At 42.4% G+C, this 21432-nt stretch overlaps 2 protein-coding genes across 4 annotated transcripts in view; one reads left to right on the forward strand and one right to left on the reverse strand.

Annotated features, from left to right (window-relative positions):
* LOC144060830 (uncharacterized) overlaps positions 1 to 11423 on the forward strand; it is a 32467-nt gene extending 21044 nt beyond the window's left edge. The window contains exons 24-54 of the mRNA XM_077580700.1: positions 3 to 56; positions 192 to 290; positions 399 to 452; positions 530 to 628; positions 704 to 757; positions 866 to 919; positions 1018 to 1071; positions 1208 to 1261; positions 1398 to 1442; positions 1523 to 1621; positions 2343 to 2450; positions 2587 to 2640; positions 3244 to 3297; positions 3382 to 3435; positions 3534 to 3587; positions 3702 to 3809; positions 3915 to 3968; positions 4209 to 4262; positions 4399 to 4560; positions 4844 to 4951; positions 5027 to 5134; positions 5227 to 5280; positions 5355 to 5462; positions 5730 to 5783; positions 5857 to 5964; positions 6101 to 6154; positions 6229 to 6336; positions 6559 to 6868; positions 7084 to 7265; positions 8129 to 8371; positions 8539 to 11423. Of these exons, the coding sequence (XP_077436826.1) occupies positions 3 to 56; positions 192 to 290; positions 399 to 452; positions 530 to 628; positions 704 to 757; positions 866 to 919; positions 1018 to 1071; positions 1208 to 1261; positions 1398 to 1442; positions 1523 to 1621; positions 2343 to 2450; positions 2587 to 2640; positions 3244 to 3297; positions 3382 to 3435; positions 3534 to 3587; positions 3702 to 3809; positions 3915 to 3968; positions 4209 to 4262; positions 4399 to 4560; positions 4844 to 4951; positions 5027 to 5134; positions 5227 to 5280; positions 5355 to 5462; positions 5730 to 5783; positions 5857 to 5964; positions 6101 to 6154; positions 6229 to 6336; positions 6559 to 6868; positions 7084 to 7265; positions 8129 to 8371; positions 8539 to 8685 (2952 nt within the window). The 3' untranslated portion in view covers positions 8686 to 11423. The remainder of the gene's footprint in view (positions 1 to 2; positions 57 to 191; positions 291 to 398; positions 453 to 529; positions 629 to 703; positions 758 to 865; positions 920 to 1017; positions 1072 to 1207; positions 1262 to 1397; positions 1443 to 1522; positions 1622 to 2342; positions 2451 to 2586; positions 2641 to 3243; positions 3298 to 3381; positions 3436 to 3533; positions 3588 to 3701; positions 3810 to 3914; positions 3969 to 4208; positions 4263 to 4398; positions 4561 to 4843; positions 4952 to 5026; positions 5135 to 5226; positions 5281 to 5354; positions 5463 to 5729; positions 5784 to 5856; positions 5965 to 6100; positions 6155 to 6228; positions 6337 to 6558; positions 6869 to 7083; positions 7266 to 8128; positions 8372 to 8538) is intronic.
* Positions 11424 to 11800: 377 nt separating this feature from the next.
* gulp1a (GULP PTB domain containing engulfment adaptor 1a) overlaps positions 11801 to 21432 on the reverse strand; it is a 33962-nt gene continuing 24330 nt past the window's right edge. The window contains exons 3-13 of one of the 3 annotated variants that reach the window (XM_077580859.1): positions 21106 to 21167; positions 17843 to 17914; positions 17105 to 17203; positions 16192 to 16329; positions 15967 to 16083; positions 15120 to 15206; positions 14783 to 15007; positions 14552 to 14687; positions 14392 to 14486; positions 12823 to 12833; positions 11801 to 12461 (exon numbers count right to left, since the gene is read on the reverse strand). In XM_077580859.1, coding sequence (XP_077436985.1) covers positions 12440 to 12461; positions 12823 to 12833; positions 14392 to 14486; positions 14552 to 14687; positions 14783 to 15007; positions 15120 to 15206; positions 15967 to 16083; positions 16192 to 16329; positions 17105 to 17203; positions 17843 to 17914; positions 21106 to 21167 — 1064 coding nt within the window. In that variant the 3' untranslated portion in view covers positions 11801 to 12439. The remainder of the gene's footprint in view (positions 12462 to 12822; positions 12834 to 14391; positions 14487 to 14551; positions 14688 to 14782; positions 15008 to 15119; positions 15207 to 15966; positions 16084 to 16191; positions 16330 to 17104; positions 17204 to 17842; positions 17915 to 21105; positions 21168 to 21432) is intronic. The other 2 variants (XM_077580858.1, XM_077580860.1) reach the window with 2 other exon arrangements.

Genomic DNA, 21432 nt, shown 5'->3' on the forward strand with positions numbered 1-21432 from the left:
AGGGTTCCCCGGGCAATCGAGGATTCCCAGGTGCTGATGGTCTGCCTGGACCAAAGGTGCAGTTACTCATTCTTTTATCTTATGACTAGAATACAAGATCATTTATTTACATTTCTATATGTGATGACAGTCTATGCTATGATATATATATATATGATAAAATGCCATCTATAATGTGTTCATCTCTAAAGGGTTCTCTAGGAGATCGTGGAATATCAGGCTCCTCAGGACCAAAGGGTTCCTTAGGAGATCCCGGCCGTACAGGAGAACCTGGTCTACCAGGTGCAAGGGTAACACTGACAACTTTGACATTTAACTCTTTAGCAACAGTCTCCATTAGTTCACGCACTTGTGTCTCAAATGTTTCTATTGCTAACCTTTGAATCTCCTCGCCAAAGGGTCTTACTGGTACTCCTGGAGTCCAGGGGGCGGAGGGAAAACCAGGACCACTGGTACGGCAATGTCCTTTATCCATTTTGACATCAAATGCATGAATTGGGTTAAGTCAAGGTATTTGCATGTCATTTAGGGTGCACCGGGTGAAGATGGTCGCCCAGGCCCCGCTGGCTCCATTGGCAACCGAGGGCCTGCAGGAACTATGGGAATACCTGGCCCCAAAGGATTTAACGTAAGTCCCACTATGCGGCAACTGACTTCGCCGACATGTTAGTCTCTAATTCCAAATATGTCTTGAATTTAAAAGGGTGATCCAGGAAAGACAGGTGAACAAGGATCTGCAGGAGTACCTGGTCAAAGGGTGAGGAATCTTTCATTCTAGTTTCAAGACAAAAAAAGCAAGCCTCCAAATTATTATTCAACATTGGTTTGATATTTGCACGAATGATATTTGTCTTTTGTCCTTTAGGGTCCTCCTGGGAAAGATGGAGAGGTTGGACCAGCTGGTCCACCTGGCCCATCTGTAAGAGTTGTCATCTTAAATATGATATATATATATATATATACATAAATGATCTCCACCGTTATGATAACTGCCTAACGGGCTAACTCAATCAACAGGGTGTTGCAGGTGACAGAGGAGAACAGGGACCTCCAGGTGTAAATGGATTCCAGGTGTGTCATTATTTTTACGCCAAGTATGACATTGTACTGCAGGAAGCATCACACAGTTTTATGATTGAGCTTCATGTCAGAAGATATGATATTATTCAGAATGGAACAGGCATTGATGCGTCTATTGTATTATCAGGGTTTACCAGGAAATCAAGGTCCTCCTGGAGAATCTGGGAAACCAGGTGACCTAGTGAGTATAAGTATAAGTTAGAAATTGATGCAAACCCGTTCCTTATAATATTTTCTTAGTGGTTCCAGTAATAAAATATTATAAGTTTGAGTGCTAAACAGGTTCGTTTAGCGAACATGTGATCTTGTTCTTTTAGGGCATTCCTGGAGAGCTCGGTGCTGTTGGTCAAATTGGACCGAGGGTAGGCAGAGTCCACTTTTCTGAATGACTTATATCTGTGATAGACTATAAGTATGAGAGCTACTATGGTTTCTTCCACAGGGTGAGCGTGGAATTCCAGGGGAAAGAGGCGAGTTGGGTCCGATTGGTCTGCAGGGACCCAAGGGAATCCCTGGAGCTCCTGGTCCTGATGGACCGAAGGTAACACACTGTAGCACAGTCAGTCAAAATATATCAAAATATGATTCTTAAATATAATTCGAGTGTGACTAATAAAATAGCTGATTAATGTATTAAGGGATTAACGTTTGCGATGCTAGCGAATGCAGATTGTACGTCAGGGTTCATTCAAGGTCGCAGCCTTTCCTAAATGTTCTCAAAATAGTCCTAATGGTTCTCTTAACAGTCGGAATGGTCTTATTTGCTACAATGAAATTTTGAATATGTTCTAAATTTCCTTGCGACAAGAAGGAACTTTAAGACTATTTAAGAAACTATAAAGACAGTTTAGGAAACTATTGAGACGAGAACGTTTCGGAAATGCTGCGAGCTTGACCGAACCCTGACGTGAAATCAACATTCGTTAGTGTTGCAAATGTTCACCCCTCAGTGGGATTCGGGCTTAACTAATAGGTTGTTCTCTGTATTGGCAAATTCGGTTATTTGGAGCCACTAAACACCCATTTTGTCTTGAATGAATGTCAGTCAGTTCTCTATGGATGGAGAGCAAACTGCATTTTAGCCAAGAGAGAAAATCATACAAACAGTCAAGTTTGTCAAGGAACAAATAGGATTATTGGTTTAGTGAGCTGTTTTGTTGACGTTAAGGAATGAGTAAAAGAGAGCCATTGGGATTTGATATGGCCATGACCATCATCCACCCATGAGATAAATAAGTAACAATATCTGCGTGTCCCTGAAGGGCAGTCCTGGTCCTCCTGGTGCCTTAGGTGATGTGGGTCCTCCAGGTCTTCAGGGGATGCCGGGAGAAAGGGGCATCTCTGGACCATCTGGGCCGAAAGGTGACAGAGTAAGTTTTTTGTTTTTGTCTTTTTCTCTTTCTCTTGTAAAGTGTTAAAGCATCAAGTTAGAATGAATGAATGAATATTGTGACTTGAAAACAGCCCAACATGGACAATCCCAAATTTGTGATGTCTTTTGCACAGGGATCCATCGGCGAGAAAGGATCAGAAGGGACACCTGGAAATGACGGTGCAAGGGTAAGCGATTGGATTTTATCGACCATTAAATCGGCTCGATACAAGCAAGAATAGCGAAGTAGAGTTTGTAAGCAAGACGACTTCATTCTCCTCCAAAAGTACTGAAAATTGAGGCTAATTATTTTTGATTTTTGCTGTAGACAGAAAACTTTTCTATTTGATTTCAAAAACATGAATTAAACTAGCTCAACAGTTCAGCCTTTATTTCCACACCTATAAAGAAAGGATGGAACTACTTCAGTCTCCTCTTTAGCATGTAAAATGTATACTCTATTGGGTTTGAATCTGGACCTATCTGGATCTATGACCTTGAAGTTTTCCCCCCTGATGAACTCATTTATGGTTTGACGAGTTTGTTTTGAGTCGTATTGCTGCACAATCAAGGATCTTATAATCAGGTTGGTTGCATTTTACTTCAAATTGGTCAATATGAATTTTCTGTAGACTCCAGTGTTCATTTTGCTTCTTCTGTAAATGGAATGATTACGAGCCAATCCCAGAAGAAACCATGCAAGTCTAAGCCATGATGTTATCTCTACTGAGATTCACTGCTTAACTGACGATGTTAAAACCTAAACGTCTGTGTGTTTCCTGTGTTTCCAGGGTGCACCTGGACCTGTTGGCCCATTAGGACCTGCAGGGCCTAGTGGTGAAAAGGTATTGTTTTTTTTTTTAGAACCTAAGCCTGCTTTTCAAACAAGAATCTATCAAGAGCAATTTTAAAATGATGACACATTTCAGGGAGAACCTGGACCTAAAGGACCTGCTGGACCTGCAGGTTCCAGAGGAGTGCCTGTGAGTAAACGTGACCAGTGTTTTAATTGCATATGTGTTATAGACTGTAAAGTCCTGGTTACTGCAGACAATGCTGACTATTTAATCATCCTCTACAGGGAGCAAGAGGTGACCCTGGCCCAATCGGTGCAGTTGGTTTTGCTGGACCACCTGTAAGTCCTCATCTGTTGCATCGAGACCGCAGGAACATAACCCTGAAATAGAAATTGAAATGCTTTGCCGTGATTAAAAATAGTTTTGCTGCCTTTTCTACTTTGCGATCACAGGGTCCTGATGGCCAACCTGGAGTAAAAGGAGAGACAGGTGAACCTGGCCAGAAGGGAGATGCTGGATCCCCTGGACCTCAAGGCTTAGCTGGTGCTCACGGTCCTCCTGTATGTTGTAATCATGAATAGATTGTATGAAAAATGCTTTGCAACTGCGTTTATGAATGTTATTCAAGGCATTTGTGCATGAAATTATGTTGTTTCCCTTTATAGGGGCCAATTGGTGTTGCTGGACTAAAAGGCGGAAGAGGAACACAGGGAGCGCCAGTATGGATAATTCATAATAGCAGAAATGTTTTGATCAGAGACCATACAGCCATCAAGGGGAGGGACTGGACTGGACTGGACTAGACTAGCCTAGACTAAACTAGACTATAGAATCAACTAGTAGACTATACTAGACCAGACTAGACTAGACTAGGCCAGACTCCCCTCCCTGGGATGACTTAAAACAAAGTTAACAATTACCCATTCGAAGCATGATCTCATGCCAGGTTTTGTTCCTAGGGGCCTACTGGTTTCCCTGGATCTGCAGGAAGAGTTGGCCCACCTGGTCCAACTGTAAGTATTGTCATCACATCAACATGTTTCAGACACCCGAGATTAATCTGCTTAAGTGGGGGAGCAATGTATATAATATGGAGGCACTCTGACAACTCAATCTTGAACTCTTCATAAGCGCAACTGATCCTCTCAGGGTCCAATTGGTGAACCTGGACCATTAGGAGCACCTGGAAAAGATGGTCCTGCCGGTCTTCGTGGTGACCATGGAGCAAATGGAAGACAAGGAGAGCGGGGACAGCCAGGACCTTCAGGAAGCCCAGGGGACAAGGGAGATTCTGGAGAAGACGGCCCCACGGTTGTAGTGACTCCTTTGTTGAGAAAACACTCATGATTGAGTTACACCAAGATAGACATCTTAGCTTAACATGTTATCGAAAGTATAAAATGTTACGCCATCCAGGATTTTTTTTATTTTGAATTTGAATTGAGCTATGATTGCTTTATCATCATTTAGAGTTCAGGTACAATAAACATATTTTTTTTATTATACTTTTTCCAGTTAAAACACACAACGAGCTCAATGAGCTAACATTGAAGTCTCTCAGTATTAAATATTGCTTTTGTGAACTTTGTATTAGGGCCCTGATGGTCCTCCAGGCCCAGCAGGAACTACAGGCCAGAGAGGCATTGTGGGTCTCCCAGGTCTGCGAGGAGAACGGGGCATGCCAGGTCTCCCGGGGACAGCGGTCAGTGTCATTTTTAGTCGTAACTCTTCCATCCCAATGCATTCAACACTTTCTAATTGTCATTTCTACTTTTAGGGACCGCCAGGAAAACAGGGAGGCCCTGGATCAACTGGAGACAAAGGCCCTCCAGGACCAGTTGGCCTTCCAGGTGCCAATGGGCCACGTGGTGATCCTGGTCCTGATGTTAGTACTTTTCATATCTACGTCTGTGGTTGCCACTTGACTCAACTCCAAGTGTGTTTCCTGTGCCTAAATGCTTGTCTTTTGTTCCACAGGGCCCTGCTGGCTCTGATGGTCCACCAGGCAAAGAAGGTATTCTTGGACAACGGGTATGAGCAAAACACGACGGAAATTGTAAGTGGCTTTAGATGTTGCAAGAAACTGATTGTGAATATTTTTCCAGGGAGACAGAGGGGATCATGGTCCAGAGGGTTTGGCTGGTCCTCAGGGACTTCCTGGCCCTCCAGGTCCTGTTGGTGTAGCTGGGGACGCTGGAAAACGAGGACATGCTGTAAGCATTATTATACTACGTGTACCTTGTTTGCCCAGAGGTAGTCCAAGTATCAATTGGAATTATCCTCATGGACTTCAACATGATAAAAGCATGTGTTGTATTGTGAACGCGACACACTTACAAAGAAGAGATAAGTACATTCTGTGAGCATGTTGGAGCATGAATGAACTTAGCGTCACATGGAAGGGCTTGGGTATTACATTGTGGGAGTAGAGCTGTTGGCAGACACATTTAGTCCCTGAGGCCTTTTTCTTGATTTTGCAGGGTTCCAGAGGACCTGTCGGTCCTCCCGGATCAGCAGGAAAGAGAGGCCTAGTGGTGAGTTTTTACCTGACTTGAGTTTGACGTCGGAAGGCATCCTTCAGGCTCATTAGCATAACTTGTATCTCAGGGACCCCAAGGACCACGTGGAGATAAGGGTGACTTAGGTGATCATGGAGAAAGAGGGCAGAAAGGTCATCGTGGATTTACTGGTTTGCAAGGTCTTCCTGGACCTCCGGTAAGTCAGAGCCCATCACAGCGATTACATTCGATCCAGAGTACAATGCAGTTGTTCTTTTCGGACAAGCTATTTTAAGACTGCTGCAAGAAGAAAAATGGAAGTAAGACAACAAAAAAATGTGTTCTTTGTTTAGGGCACGACGGGTGAACAGGGAGCCTCCGGAATTATTGGACCAAACGGTGCACGGGTAAATGCAACACCTATTCTACTTCTTATACTTTTGATTTCTCTAAGACTAAAAGGTAACCATTTGTATTTCAGGGGCCACCTGGTCCTATCGGCCCCCCCGGAAAAGAAGGATACATTGGACAGCCTGGGCCGATGGGACCTCCTGGAACACGTGGAATCTCAGGAGAAATTGGACCAGAGGTATTATCTCATTACCCAATTAAGAAAGAGACGTTGCCCTGGCAACATTTGCTGCTTTGAGTTGGGAGGAACTCATAAAAACAAAACCCCCAGACTTATTAAAAGTCAATGAACATCTTTTCACCAGATGTTTGGTGAACTCGTTTTTTTTTGTGCATCATGTGATAATGAAATCAAGCAAAGAAAATGAAGTATAAATAATGATATTTTCTTGATACACAGGGACCCACAGGAGAACCTGGACCCCCAGGCCTTCCTGGACCGCCAGGACCTCCCGTGGCAGCTATGGATGATCTATTTGGAGGCCCTTACGACTACGAAGATGTCCCCCCTCCTCCGCCGGAGTTCAGTGAGGATGAGGCTCTACCCAACACAAACGCCTCCACTGTCATACCGGTGGATCCTGGCGTGCAGGCCACCCTGAAAGCCCTCAGCAGCCAGATTGACAGCATGAAGAGCCCCGACGGCAGCCGGAAGCACCCTGCCAGGACCTGTGATGACCTCAAGAGATGCTACCCCACTAAAAAGAGCGGTGAGTGATGTAAGATTGTACTTCCAAATAACTGAGGTTAAAGTTAGAGAAGCTGAATCAACTCTTGCAAGATGTAAAATATCCGTGTTAACTGAGAGGGCTGGCAGTGGATGTTAAGGGGCAACATAGGAGAACCTGGTGATGTCGTAGATGAACTGCAAATGAAGGCTCACCTTTATGAACAAATGGACAAAGATGGGTACTCTTTGATGCAGGAGAATTCTGGGTAGACCCCAACCAAGGCAGTGCCGAGGACGCCATCAAAGTGTACTGCAACCTGGACACTGGGGAGACGTGCATCTCGGCTAACCCGGCTAGCCTACCTCGTAAAAACTGGTGGAGCTCTTCCAAGAACAAACCTGTGTGGTTTGGTGCTGACATCAACAGAGGAACACAAGTGAGTGCTTATATTTGAAAAAAAGAATGCCTTTTTTTGTTTTGCTGTTGAAAACAGTTACAGGTTGTCTTCATAACGTATTTGTGGAATGCTTTCGTCAAAGTACCACAAGGATTTTGTGTTGTGTAAATGAGCCTGTTCTGGGGGGGGGGGGGGCATTTTCAGAAATAGGCAGCGATCAGAAGAATCAAAACAGGAAGTATTTGAGCTCATTCTAGTTTTTGCTGAAGATTACCCTGGTCAACAACAAATTTTAATCAGAGATGGCCTTAAGGTACAGTATTTTTGTTTACACTTTTTTTTTCAAAAATGTCTCTGGCACATCAGGTTTTATAGACATTTTCATTCTTCGTTAAAGTTTGACCTATAAAAGTTTGCGCGATACAAATTTGACCATTGGTTATAATTTACAGCTGATGTTTCAGAATAAAAATCCAACTGTTGTTGAGCCTATTAACTCATAAATATTACTAAATATTACTAAATATTATATATATTATATTATATACACTATTATTATTATTATTATTATGAAAACCTGATGTGCTCTAAAAAAAAAAAAACAGGTAGATTTGAAATCGGCGCAAAAAACAATCTATAAAAGTTTACTAGCATCTCTGATTAAAAAAAAGTAGTAAAAATGTGTTGATCAGTGTTATTGAATATTAACTACTCTTTAATCCTGCTTTTTACGTCCACAGAAAGCTGTAGGTTTGTTTTATAATCTACATCTTTGGTCTTGATTTTGGGGTGGTCTAGAACGTAGCACCTGCAATGGAGGTTGTTTGTGTACGAGCACTTCAAAAGTACATCTTCGTTTGATGATTTATTATGAATTTTTGCATCACGGCGTACATTTGCAGTTCACTTACGGCAACAAAGAGCAGGCAGCAAACGCCCTGAGAGTGCAGATGACCTTCATGCGCTTGCTGTCCAAAGAAGCGTCTCAGTCCATCACCTACCACTGCAAGAACTCTGTGGGCTACAAGGACCAGAAGACGGGCAACCTGAAGAAGGCCGTGCTCCTCAAAGCCTCCAACGACCTGGAGCTCAAAGCCGAAGGGAACAACCGCTTCAGATACACCGTGGTGGAAGACTCCTGCACTGTAAGTTTCCGCTGCTGTGTCATATTCTTTGCATTTATAAATGTACGGCAAACGGAATTAAAAATGCTATTCATTATTTCTATTTACATATACACACATTTGTACTTTCATATATGCATGAAGTATTTGAAATCTTGCCGAGCCTGACCTTTTTCTTCTTTTTTCAGCAAGCAAACGGCAACTGGGGCAAGACCGTGTTTGAGTACAGGACACAGAAAACTGCCCGACTTCCCATTGTGGATCTCGCCCCTGTGGACATTGGCGGCCCCAATCAAGAGTTTGGCATCGATATTGGGCCAGTTTGCTTCTTATAAAAAAATAATCATAAAAAAGGAAAAGAAAAGGTCATGGGGTATATGCACATCCTGAGACTTTTGAACTGACAGCTGACCCCGATCAGCCCCATTTGTACATATGAGTACTGAGGACTTTTCTGGCCCTGCGGCGAGATATTTATTGTGCCTTTCAACTTACAACACATCCAAAGATTTCAAAGTTCCTCGTAGAATGTTTGGAATTTGACTTAAGAATTGGCCATCCCAATCATTCCCTTTTGTTTTACGATGTATGTCTTGACTTCCTGCCTCGCGGAGGTCCAACGTTTTCCCTCTAAAACGACGTAAATGTCCAAATAAAGATTTATAAATTGGAAATGTTTATCTTGTTTATCGCAACGTAGATTTCATATGCCACTGAAAGGAAGGACATATTTTGCCGTTCCCATGTTTGCTTTCATCAAAATACCCCAAGAATTACAGCCAGCAAATGTCCTAAAAAACTGAGCCTGTTTCGAGTGGGCCGTCTTGTCTCATGACATAACGCCAAACCAATGTGGGGTCAAGCTTTGGTTGCCCAGGAGTGGATCGAGGGGGTTGAACGCAAAGTGGAGCCCACTGATGAGGAAAAAAAGGGACTTGTTGATTAGTGCCGTAGATTCGTACATCACCAAAATGGACACCCCCACTTTGTCCACTACTTCACTAATGCTAATCGGCGTGTCCAACTCATTGCAGCTACGCTTACCTTGACATGATAGTGCTTCACACAGTGTAGTCTGGCTGTAGTTCAGAAATGACGGATCTTCACCCAGCATAGCCACAAAGTCAGCTAACGGAATCAAAATGGCTTACGCAGAGACAGAAAATGAAGCTGGCAAAAGATCGACTTGGTTGTTTCATTTCACACTTGATGGCTTGAATGTTTCGTATAAAAGCAATTCAAAATATATATTTTTTGTAACGTGTCCCATTTAAGTCCTTCCAACTCACCTTAACTGCTTGTTTTGCTCAACTATGAAATTTTGGATCTTGTTCATCCGTTTGATTATCTAAAAAAAAAAAAAAAAACACAGAACATTGCCGTATCCCACTGAGCGGCGAACTTTTGCCAGTGTAGCAGAGACGGATTTTTCGGCAGGGTTCGTTCAAGGTCGCAAAGACGTTCACGTTTCCTTGCAACAAGAAAAACCATTACAACTGCTGACGAACGTTTGGTGAATATTTGTGACCTTGAATGAACCCTGGCGAGAAATTCACAAACGTTTGCCCCTCAGTGGAATACGAGCGTGTCGGGCGAGAAATCTGTCCCATCACCAACCTCGAAACAAGCTTTTTTAATAACACGTTTAATATGTAAGATTTTCAGCTGTGTCCCATTTTGAACCCTATTTTCGGACAACCGCGTCCTAAACAGCCCGATTAGCTTCACGTGCGTAAACCGTTGCGACCTTTTTGTCCCCATTTGAACCCGAGGCTTCCCTGAAACGTTTTCTTTGTTAGCTACCTCGTCACCGAGACTGACATCCTCCGTTACGTACATGACGCAACGTGGTCATATACGTTGAACATGTCCTTTCACATGTGGGTGCTGTTCTGTAAAGTAGCATGACGCTAACTCTTGCGGCGCGGGTAGGGCAGCCTTCGGGGATGCCAATCCAGGACTTTCCATCTCGCCACGGAGATGATGATGATGATGAATATGATGTCAATGTGAGTCATGCGTGGTGCTTTGTCGTTTTGTTTATTCCTCATTTTTGCAATAATGAACAGTAAACAGTAGCACAGATTATAGTTTTTTTTTTAAAATGCATGTCAGTTCTCCCTTTTCAGTATCCTGGGTTCCTATATTATCTTGAAATCATTTAACTTTTTTAGTGAGCGAGGTGGCTGTGAGTTCCTATTTGCTTTGTATCTCCTGCTATGCAACAAATTAAACACAATGCTTGTTAATCCCCAAAACTCTTGTCACGTTAATTTAGGCAAAGCAAGTTTGTTGTTGAAATGTTCATTTGATCTTTTTGCACACAAATTGACAAGCTGTATTGATATGATCTGTATTTAGTACAATAGTATGACTTCTTTGTAACTTGAGCTGTTGAATGTGTCTTTAACCCTCCGTTACATTGCGTGTCAAATCGACTCATTTGAATAATGTTAACTCTTTGACTGCCAGACGTTTTCAGAAACGGGAAGTCGCCAGTGCCAGCCGATTTAAGCATTTTGACTGATCTTTCAAGGTCCACAGAAAGTTTTGTGTTTGGACTATGGAAACACACATACTACCAAATGAAAGATTAGACTCTCATCTTTCATCGGAAAAAAAAAGTTTGTTTCTACCTTATTCCGTTCTCCAGTAATCAACAATAAAAAATGGTTAGTTTCACCTCTGTTTTGAAACAAACGTCTGGCACTCCTTCATAGGATTTTACTAAACATTATTTAACGTTTTTGGCAGTCAAAGAGATAATGATAAACATTGCCAAAAATAGAGATTTTATATTTGATGGGTTTATTGAGATTATGTTTCAAACACGCCCCGGGTCAAATTGACCCAGGAAGATTATTGAACGTGAACAGGAGGGTTAAATCATTCTATTGTGATCATCTGGTGCTTATTTTGAGTATATTTATTATAGTTTTTTTTTTTTTTTTTTAACGTTTATTTGGCTTGACTGCCTGATAAATCGCAGAGAAGCAGAAATGAGGACGACACCATTTTTACCCCACACTGGATGCATTTGAGTTCCATCCTTTGAAATAAACATTGCAACTCATTCACTCTGACTGTTGTTTCAGATGACAAAATGTTTGCGATGCTGATATTGACGAAGGTAAGAACTTGTACTTGTCCTTGTCAGAATTCCTAATATCGGACGTTGCACATTCTTGTAGAAAATATTCAAACCTACAGGTCATTTCCTTCTGAATTCTCAAACTGGTCAACCTCGTACCTAATATAGTATATTTTTTTTAAAACTGAAAGAAAATAACGGAAATTCTATCTTTAAAAAAAAAATGAAGGACAAGAATGACAATCAGAATAATTCAAAGTACATTCACTTAAATTTTTCCTAGATTTTCAAACGGATCAATTTGTCTGACATCATAGTAGGATGGTACCAGCATTCAGGCAGACTAAAAGGACTTTTTTCACAGTAACATTTTATTTTAATAAGTGTGACAGTATTAAACAAAGAAAGCGACGGTAAAAATAATGGACATTGTAATGCATATTGACATTCCATACACGAGGTCCCTCCCCAGTCCAAAAAGTGCCTTTTGGGTGCAAGAAGTTAGACAGCAAATTGATGTGGAATTGTGACCAAAAAGAAGAAGAAAAAAAGACGTACTACATTTAAACATACATGTTTGCGTTAACAAGTAACAAGTAAAATATGTCATGTTACAAGTGATGTAATGTATTTCATCTCCATCTTGTATTGGGCAAAAATGTGGCGTACATACAAAGTTTGTGTACCGTGGGACATCATTAGCTACGTATTTACAACTCTCACTCACTGTGCAAGCAAATGTAGTCAAAACCATCCCTTCCAGTTAGTACAAAAATATGTCTCTTTCTAGAATGCTTCGGACCCGCAGGTATCGAACTCACACAACAAAACTAAAATCTGAATGCTAATTCAACGGTGACATCCCAACTCGACCCGGGAGCGGATTTTGGCACTTGTACAAAAAATCGTATTTCAAAGAAGATGACAGAAAACATCTTCAGGCGGCAATCAGCAGCGGCCATCGAGCGGGTCCAGAGCGAAGACGGCGCCCTCTAGTGTTAGTCCCATTTTGAACCCCTCCTGCAATGCACAACGGGTGTCACTGGATTGAAACAACGTTTGCACTCATGCAAACGCAAATGAAACAGCACAGAAATGATGTGAGAAGAAAAAAATGTCTTAATCATGCATTTCAATTAAAGATGTAGTAACATGCCTAAATAAATAATCAATCGTCTATTTGACTCACTATATTAACTATAAAAAAATTATAATAATAAAAATGTTTTTTTTTTATATATATATATATATTTCTGCCCCCTTTTGGCCCAGCTGGGTCAATTATTAAATAATAATAATAATAATAATAGTAATAATAATAATAATAATAATATATTTATTTACTTCACATGGAATGAAGCAGAGAGAGAAAAGTACAAACCATCTTTGCCGCTGCAAGCAGAGAGGACATAGACAAATGTTTACAAGTTGTAAAACCGTCAAGCGTGACAAGAATTAAGAGGCAAAGCTTCATAAGAAATGTCAAGAATGCTTTTCTTTCGTCAACCTTCGCCACCTGGTGGTAATAGTCAGCAACTTTCAGCTTGGGAAGGCGTGGCCGTTGGCGTGTGCGCTGTTCGGATTGGCCAAGGGCGCTGACCTATCGCTAGCTGGATGCCGTTCCACTACAGATGTGGTTGGTCAAATATCTTCCCTGACAGCCAATCACCAAACAGCAATCAACAGCCGGGACTTTAAGAAAGGCCTCCTGTGCTCATTTTTTCTGCTTGTGTTAAACTGATATCTGCTTGTATGTTTAGAGTCAGAGGATTTCTGTGTTGATTAGCATTTTCCTGACACATCCATCACAGTTTTCAAGCATGCAAGAAACACATTTTGACACTCACAACAAGACTCACAAACATGTTTCAAGGTCATATGGCCAAAATAGAACAGGAAGTTGCCTATTTTGGTTGGAAGAAGCCATCTTGGTTGAATTCCAGGCCATGTGCTTTATTTAACCCTAACCCGTTTCTCTAATTGACATGAAATTTGGTGGGCATGTCTAGCATAACAAGACCCACACAAAGGACCCATTCCTGAAATTGAACTAGAATAAAGCCATTTTGGTCGGAATCAGCCATCTTGGGTGAATTCCAGGTTAGAGAAAAACAAAAATCAGCCCCGGTCACCAGTTTAACAGACTGTCATGAAATTTGGTGGACAAGTATAGCGTAACAAGACCCATGAAAAAGTCTCAATGACCCATGCATGAAATCGAACAGGAAGTTGCCTATTTTGGTTTGAAGCAGCCATCTTGGGCAGCTTACAGGCGTCGTACTTGGAAATTTAACAAATTCAGCCCCTGACACCAGTTTCACGGATCGATATGAAATGAGGTTGACAAAACCTATCCTGACAGCAATGCCTGAAATAAGAAAGGGAAGATAGCCATGTTGGTTGGAAGCCATCTTGGGTGAATTCCAGGCCTTGTGCTTTGTTAGAATTTTAGAGGAAAATACATCAGCTCTGGCCACCAGTTTAACAGATACATGAAATTTGGTGGGTGTGTCTAGCATAACAAGTCTCAATGACACATGCCTGAAATTAAACAGGAAGTTGGCCATTTGGTTATGAAGCAGCCATTTTGTGCAAAATCCAGGGCTGGCACTTGGACAGACTCTTACAAGGGGATTTTCCCAAATGATCCCCAATCAGAAGCAGATATCCTGGACAGATGGACCACCTTCAATTGCTGAGCTCATTATCTTGAAACCATTTATTATGGGTAGAGTGTGGCATCAACCTTTGAGGTTCATTTCAATGATTTGACATGAAAAGATGTGGTGCTTGCTTGATTGCTATTTCCTACCGTTATTAAACACTTTTGTCACTGTCACACTGATTTGTAATGTTACTTCCTTAAGCTTGTGTTGTAAAATTTGCTTGTTGTTCACTGCATTCACACTGATACAAAGCAATGCAACTGGAGATTGAGATTGCCGCTCACCTGCATTTCATCCAGCTTGGACTGAATATCTGGAGGGAAGTCCGCTGAGCCACAGGTGAAGGGATCGAAAGGCTTGGCACCAAACAGGTCTTTCCCTTCAGACAACACATCAACATTCAGCAAGTTGCTACAAAAAGGAACCGCCGGGGGGGCTCCCAACCTATGTTTGCCGGCAGCGCGGTCGGAGGCATCGGGCAGCCATTGCTAGCTTGCGTGGGAACCAGCACGGTCCCGGGGGAGAAGGGAACCATGTCGAAAATGTCCGTCGACTGCGGTTGCGTGGAGACGCTGCCGGCCTGGCGGGACGTAAGCGCACGTTTAGAAAAGCATGGAGCGACACGTAAGAGAGACCAAGTTGAAAGGCAGCAGAAAACAAGACGGGGGAGTTTACGCGAGGTCGCGGGACGCCGCATCCCTCGGGAGCTTTAGGAGGAAGGAAAGCGGATTTGGCAGGCGGGGGGGTTAGTAGGCCAGTGGACAGGTTGGAGTCTGGCGAGCTCATAGGCGTGAGGGTGACAGAGGAGATCTCCAGACACGAGTTGATGTCGTGACACCAAAAGAGAGAAGAAGGCCTCTGCAGCATGTACGCTTCGTTAGCGTCATTTAGATACAACGGCTGAGAAAAGAGACGGCAACACGTGATTAGCGGAGCGCTGAAGAAAGAACGGCGGACAAGTTGAACATGGATTTGGCGTTTTGGGCCAACCGGATGACGGCTTTGTCCTTACTGGGGGCACGTGTGCGATCATCAACTGCTGTTCCAGATCTTGGAGCTGCTGCTTTAACTCACAGTTTTCTGTTTCCAGTTCTTGAATCTGAGGGAAAAACGTGGAAATAAAACGGTGAGAAATTGTATTTGAGCGACGACGGACTGATGATTGACGCATTTGGCCGGCCTGAAATAATGACGGACTGGCGGGCCGGCAGCTGACAAATGTTTACTGACGCGCCCACCGTTCAAAAATAACGGCATCTAACTCATTCAAACTCCAAAAACGTATAAATACATTTTTTAATACTTTGTCCTTAACTCCCTAAAACTTTTTTTTTTTTATTTATGTTTTTGTATGCTAGAGCATACAAAAGGCTTTGATGCAGCTTCTGACCTGGTATATAAGAGTATAAGAGATCAGCCAGGGCTATCTTTTATCTTTTTGCCAGTGTTTTCAACAGGAATGTGAATAATGATGAAACTAATTGTTGCAAAACGGAAGCGGATACAAATATACTTTTTTTCCTGATGAAAGAAGAGAATCTAATAGGGTCCATGTTTTTATAGCAATAAAACTATGGACCTTGCAAAATCAGTCAAAATCAAGAATAAGAGCCGGGAGCGAGGGGGGTTGCTTCAGTAAAAATGGCTGCCAGTGAATGAGTTCATGTTCTTGACTTAATCATCATTTATCCACTAATGATTGCTGAGCTGCTAAACAAGCTAATTAAAGAGCTCACTCAGATGCGTCCCGCACCCGATGACACGTCGTTAAAGGGCAATTAGTGACGGGTGTACGTCAAAGTCAATGACGCTCATTAATAACGGCAAACAAGCGGGAAGAAGCACGAGGGACGACGCACTCTTTTCTGCAGGCTTCCAATCTGCTTCCTGGTTTCCACGTCTTTGCCTCCCGACTCCAGGAACTTCTTGTAGGCCAAATCGAAGGCCTGGCCGATGGTTAGCGTGATCTCTTCGGCCTGCGATGACACACGGGGATATTCAACGGAATGTCACCATCGAGCCATGTCGACTGGCAATTAGGCAGGAAGTAAAGACGTCCACTTGACAACCGCTCGGACACTTACACACTTTTCACTGTCAAACACGTAGCACAGGTGTTTGTTGGACTCGGAGTCCTTGCAAATGAACGTGAATATCCGTTTATCCGTTTTGTCATCCGCGCAGAAGGATATTCTGTGTAGCTGACAGTTGTGCTGCACGTCCTGGAAAAACAAAACACGATATGCCATAAGTTACCAAAGTGGGTCGGAACACATATCAAGTTGAAGAGTCTGATTCCAACCCCATCCATCTTCTACCCAATTATCGAATATCCCTAAAAGATTTTCCGCGCCGACTATTCTGTGGTGTGAAGTGTGCCAATGGAAGAACTCATTGACAAATCCAGGTCCAGAAAAACCCTAGCACAGTTTGCGGTTATCCATCGCCGCTCGAGTGCCGCAAAGATGCGCGCCACTCGAGCCAGGCCGCAGGGCAGTCGCAGGACTTGCGCCACTGGAGTAGGAACGGAAGGCGTCGGCAAGGCGTGCACCGGCGGAACAGGGGCCGAGGGTCGTTCAAGCAAGGTTGGCAAGGCGGCCACAGCTCGGGCTTCTGCTGTCAGAGCAGGGTTCGATAGCGGCCACGTGGTTTGCACCAACGGAGCGCTGTTTGACGACGGCCGCAAGAAGTGCGCTGCCGGAGCAGGAACGGGTCGAAGGGTGGCCGCAAAAATGCGCTTGAAGTAGAAGCACCTGAAAGCTCAACTGTGGCAGTGTTTTTACTTTCTGGGCCTGGATTTGACACCTGTGGTTCTCTGTGCCCCAACTGGTCCAAACATGGTGTTCTGATTCATTTTGATTTCATGGAATAAGAATGAACCCGATTAAGCCACTTGTTTTCATCAACCTCAATGTATGAAGTGCAAAGAGTAACAACAAAACAAGACAAGCCTGCAAAGGACAAAAACAAGACTCAAGTCCACGGTGAAAAACTTACTTTTGTCTTGGAATCGAGGATTTTCACGCCATAAATGGAAATCTGCAGCTCAACTTTGGGGGTTTTCTGTCCCTCTGACTTCTTGATGTGCCTCTGAAACTTCAAAGAGGTGAATTACCTTCGTTAGTTCATCGGCCGTAACGAGCAATTTTCGAAAAATAAGTGAGTGAACGAGCTGTTGTCATGGCGCTCGGATCAGCTCGGATCAGCTCGGCTCAGACCTTCCTATTATCCACTAATGACGATAATGAGACGAAGCGGTGTTTGAGAGCATTCTGGCACTTGTGTGTAATCAAAGACGTGCAAAAAGAAGATCAAATGGTTTGGCCCTGCTGCCATGTATTCTTCTCCGCTGTCTGGATGAAACCATTCCGAACAGTAAGATTAGCGCTAAAGTTTGCTTTTCCATATCAATAATGCAGCTCGCAGGTTCACCTTCTTGATTTATCGGCTCAACTGTGTACACTGTACTTTTTTTAAAATCACTCCGGGATTCAAGTTGAGAATTTCAAAACAGTTTTACGGTAGATAAATAACGTATTTTATGGAGTCACTAAATATCCTCCGTGCTTGTAAGGTAAAGTGCAAAGGCACCTTGCCAGCGGCTGACGGGATCATATTTATCACAGCCACCGTCTGCTCTGAGTTTTTAATCTTGATCTTACTGTAGCTTTCACTATGGACACTTTTTTTTTTTTTTGTGCTTCTTCATGCGAGAGGCTGGCGTCAACCTTTTACCTTGAGCTTTCTCACCGCATCCTTAACAACCTCCGTTCCTTTTGGGGCCTCCACTTCAGTGTTTCCAAGGAACTGCAAGAGAAAACGAGTCACATTAAGACCCCAGCGCAATTACTTCCATGAGGAAAATGTGTCGTTTGAATATGAAATACAGGGTGTCCGTTAAGTCTCTTTACCATTTAAAAAATGTATTAAAAATGCAATTGATTCGATATTTTATTCAGATTTGTTCTATTGTACTCAGTGTTTATTAAAGTTTTTTATCACACTGCATTTGTGTGTTTCAGGGATCCTGTTTGTCAAAGAGGTGATGTTGAACGAACCCCTACAAAATGGCTACCCCTCAAGAGGAGGCGCAATGTCTCTCGTGGTTTATTGAAACAAAATCGGATAGGCAGACTCAGCGAAACTACAGAACTAAGTATGGAAGAAATCCACCATCACGTCCGTCAATTCGTGCATGGCACGAGAAATTTATGGAGACAGGGACAGTGTTAGATAAAGGAAGGAGTGGGCGACCTTTGACCTTTGACAAACAGGATCCCTGAAACACACAAATGCAGTGTGATAAAAAAAAAACTTTAATAAACGCCCAATACAATAGAACAAATCTAAATAAAATATCCAATCAATTGCATTTTTAATAATTTTTTGAAATGGTAAAGAGACTTTATGGACACCCTGTATATCTTCTGAGATGCCAATCCTGGAACATTTCTGACAGCCGTCACATGTCTTAGATCAGGTGGACTGAAGAAAACGGATCAGGCTTCCCCAGTCCTGGCTTGTGTGTGCGTCGCAATGCCTGAACAAGAACCAACGGAAACAAACCGAAGACTCTTCTGCGGCAGCTCTATCATTCTCCAGCAGATGGCGCCATTGAACACTACGTGTCAGCATGCGGGAGGAGCAGCAGCAGCAAACATTTGAGCTGAGCACATCAGTGAGCTTAACTGGCAGCTTCTTCCAATATCAGGCGTCATAAACGCCGGCCGGTGTTGGCCCCTTAAAGGTTGAGAAAACGGAAAACGTCTCCAAGTATGACACGGCAGCTCGAGCAGACGTCCATCGCTCGCCTCTCTGCTTCAAACCCGTGTGAATCATTCCCTGGCTTAGTTGAGTTTGCTGCTTGGCTTGCCAACTAATGATCCTGCACTCATGCGGCATCAAGCCATCGTCTATATGTGGATTCTTCTCTCGCATGCCCTATTTAACCCTATAAAAGATGCCTCGGCGTCCTCGCCGCACGCTGAATTACTTATTTTTACTGGCAAAGTAATTCCCTGTTCCTGCCCGACTGTTCCAGGCCATAGCATAAAAGCTAATCGGATTTCTGAAGTCCAACAGCAATAAAAACAAGATCCGTCCTAAAATGTCCGTCTAATTCAAGCGGCCGTGCTGTCGACGGGCAGTGGGAAAAGGTTTCCGCAAAGGCCGTTTATCTGCGCAAACAACACTTGGCGTAAGAAAAACATTTCATGTCAGGACGTCAACTCTCAGCACCGCGGTGACAAATTTATTTCCATGTACTAACTGACAAATGCTGAAAATAGAAAAGGAGAAGCGGTGACTCTTGACCGGCGCCTTCTCTCGGCGACTGGGGCCGTTTCAGGGGGCAAAACCGAGATGAGAGGCTCGTCCGTCACTGACTCATCCGGCAGAAAAACAAACCGGCCCCGTCTCGGAACCGTCGGGGCTTACGGCTCGCCATTGACTGCTGTGAACGCACAAATGAGGCAAAAGATGCAGAAGACGCGCACAGATTTTCACGCCGCGATGGTCCATTCAAAGTAACGATCCACTCAAATGTCTCCGTGCCGTTTGCGCTTCTTAATTGAAAGCTTTTTACGACCCAATTTGGTCTGTTTCGGAATCCTGTGAGAAAAAGCACTTGAAGCAGGACCGACATTTTGCTACCATAGCGGACTCGTTTAATCTTAAGTACAAATTCTTATATGTGATTGCAAATTTAACAATTCTGTGTGTGACCCACACTTACTAAATGTTATGGTTTGTGACCAAAGAAAATCGATTGATTAAGGTATAATTACAAACTTTGTTCATACTGGATCCGAAATTGAACTTGGTATAAAGCAATAAAATGTAACAAACTTACAGAAATTTAATTAGCTTATTCCAAAGTAAAAAGTGTGCTGGGATTTTATTTTTATTTTATTTTTTATTTTGGCACAATAAATGTTTCTCATTTGAAAAGGATGCTTACAACAGAATCAATCAAGAAAATACATTTATAAATAATTAAAATAATAAATTGAGATGTATCAAAATTACAGCAATTTTTAGTTACTTTATTCCAAAGTAAACATTTACTTGGCTGTCACTAATTATTATAATTTTTTGCTTTGGCAAAATAAATGTTTTTGAGTTGTGTTAAATGGAAAATGCTTTCAACCAAATTAGAAGAAAAATTAGAGAAAATCTGATCAATTCAGCTGTGACAAAATTTTGTGTATTTTGAGTTGGAAATGATGCTTTCATCAAAATCATGACTTGTATATAAGACACCTGGATTTTTTTTTTAAATGTTTCCTTTGAAAAGACGTTTACTGGACACGTTCCTCAAATATGGTTCTCTTCTTACAGGAACCAACTTCTTGTTCTTTAGTTCATTTATGTGTCGCTTTAAAACAGGGATGTGATTTGACCAAAGTGAAATTATCTGAAAATTTAGCCGGGGGTCTGGGGGCCGCTGGCACCCAGCTAGGCTAGCTAGCGAAGCCCCCCGGAGCTCATGGGTTTTCCGTGTTTTGAAGTACTTTCAATGCACTCACATGACAAAGAAATAGACAAAACAACAGCATAAATTTTCAATGTATATTGAACTATCCCATATAAAATGGCAGTTTTAGTCAACTCAAAATCAGTCACATTCAAAAACATTGGACTGCCTTTGCTTTTAAAAACTATCACTGAGAATATCATCATATCTAACTCATGTGATTACTAAGTTAACACATAAATAATGTTGAAGAGTTCAAATTTCATGAACAAATAATTGTATCATGACCAAATGAAAAGTAACTCATATTAGAGCATACCACAAATGTCTTTGTTATAGCAGAAGATGTTATCTGTCGGAGTCATGTGCATACACAATGAACTACTAAAAAAAAATAAAAAAAATCGGATTTTTTTTTTTGGGGGGGAGATAAAAAAAAGCGGAATTCCGCGAATTAGCGGAAAAATCACATCCCTGTTTAAAAGTGCTGTAAAAGGAAAACAAGTAAGGCGGTGAAGCATACCTTGGCGTTGTAGGCAATGTAATGCTTGGCCAGAGCTTCGGGTGTGTGCATCCATGATTTCTCTGAACACAAAAAAAGCACACATTGTTGACATGAATACACTTTTAGTTGAGGGTGAAGCGCCGTCCATGGAAAACGGTTCGGTCGACCTCTTTCAAATTTCCAATCTTAAACCCTTCTGATTGTGGTCAACGCCGACTTTGGATGATCCACAGACTCTGTGATGTGATGTGAAACGGAACGACAGCCAATCGGGTCGTGACCTCAAGCTTACTATGGTGCACTTAAAAAAAAAATACTTTTGAAGTGGAAAATGATGAATTTTGT

This window comes from Vanacampus margaritifer, chromosome 11 (genome assembly GCF_051991255.1).
Source record: "Vanacampus margaritifer isolate UIUO_Vmar chromosome 11, RoL_Vmar_1.0, whole genome shotgun sequence".
NCBI classification, from domain to species: Eukaryota; Metazoa; Chordata; class Actinopteri; order Syngnathiformes; family Syngnathidae; genus Vanacampus; species Vanacampus margaritifer.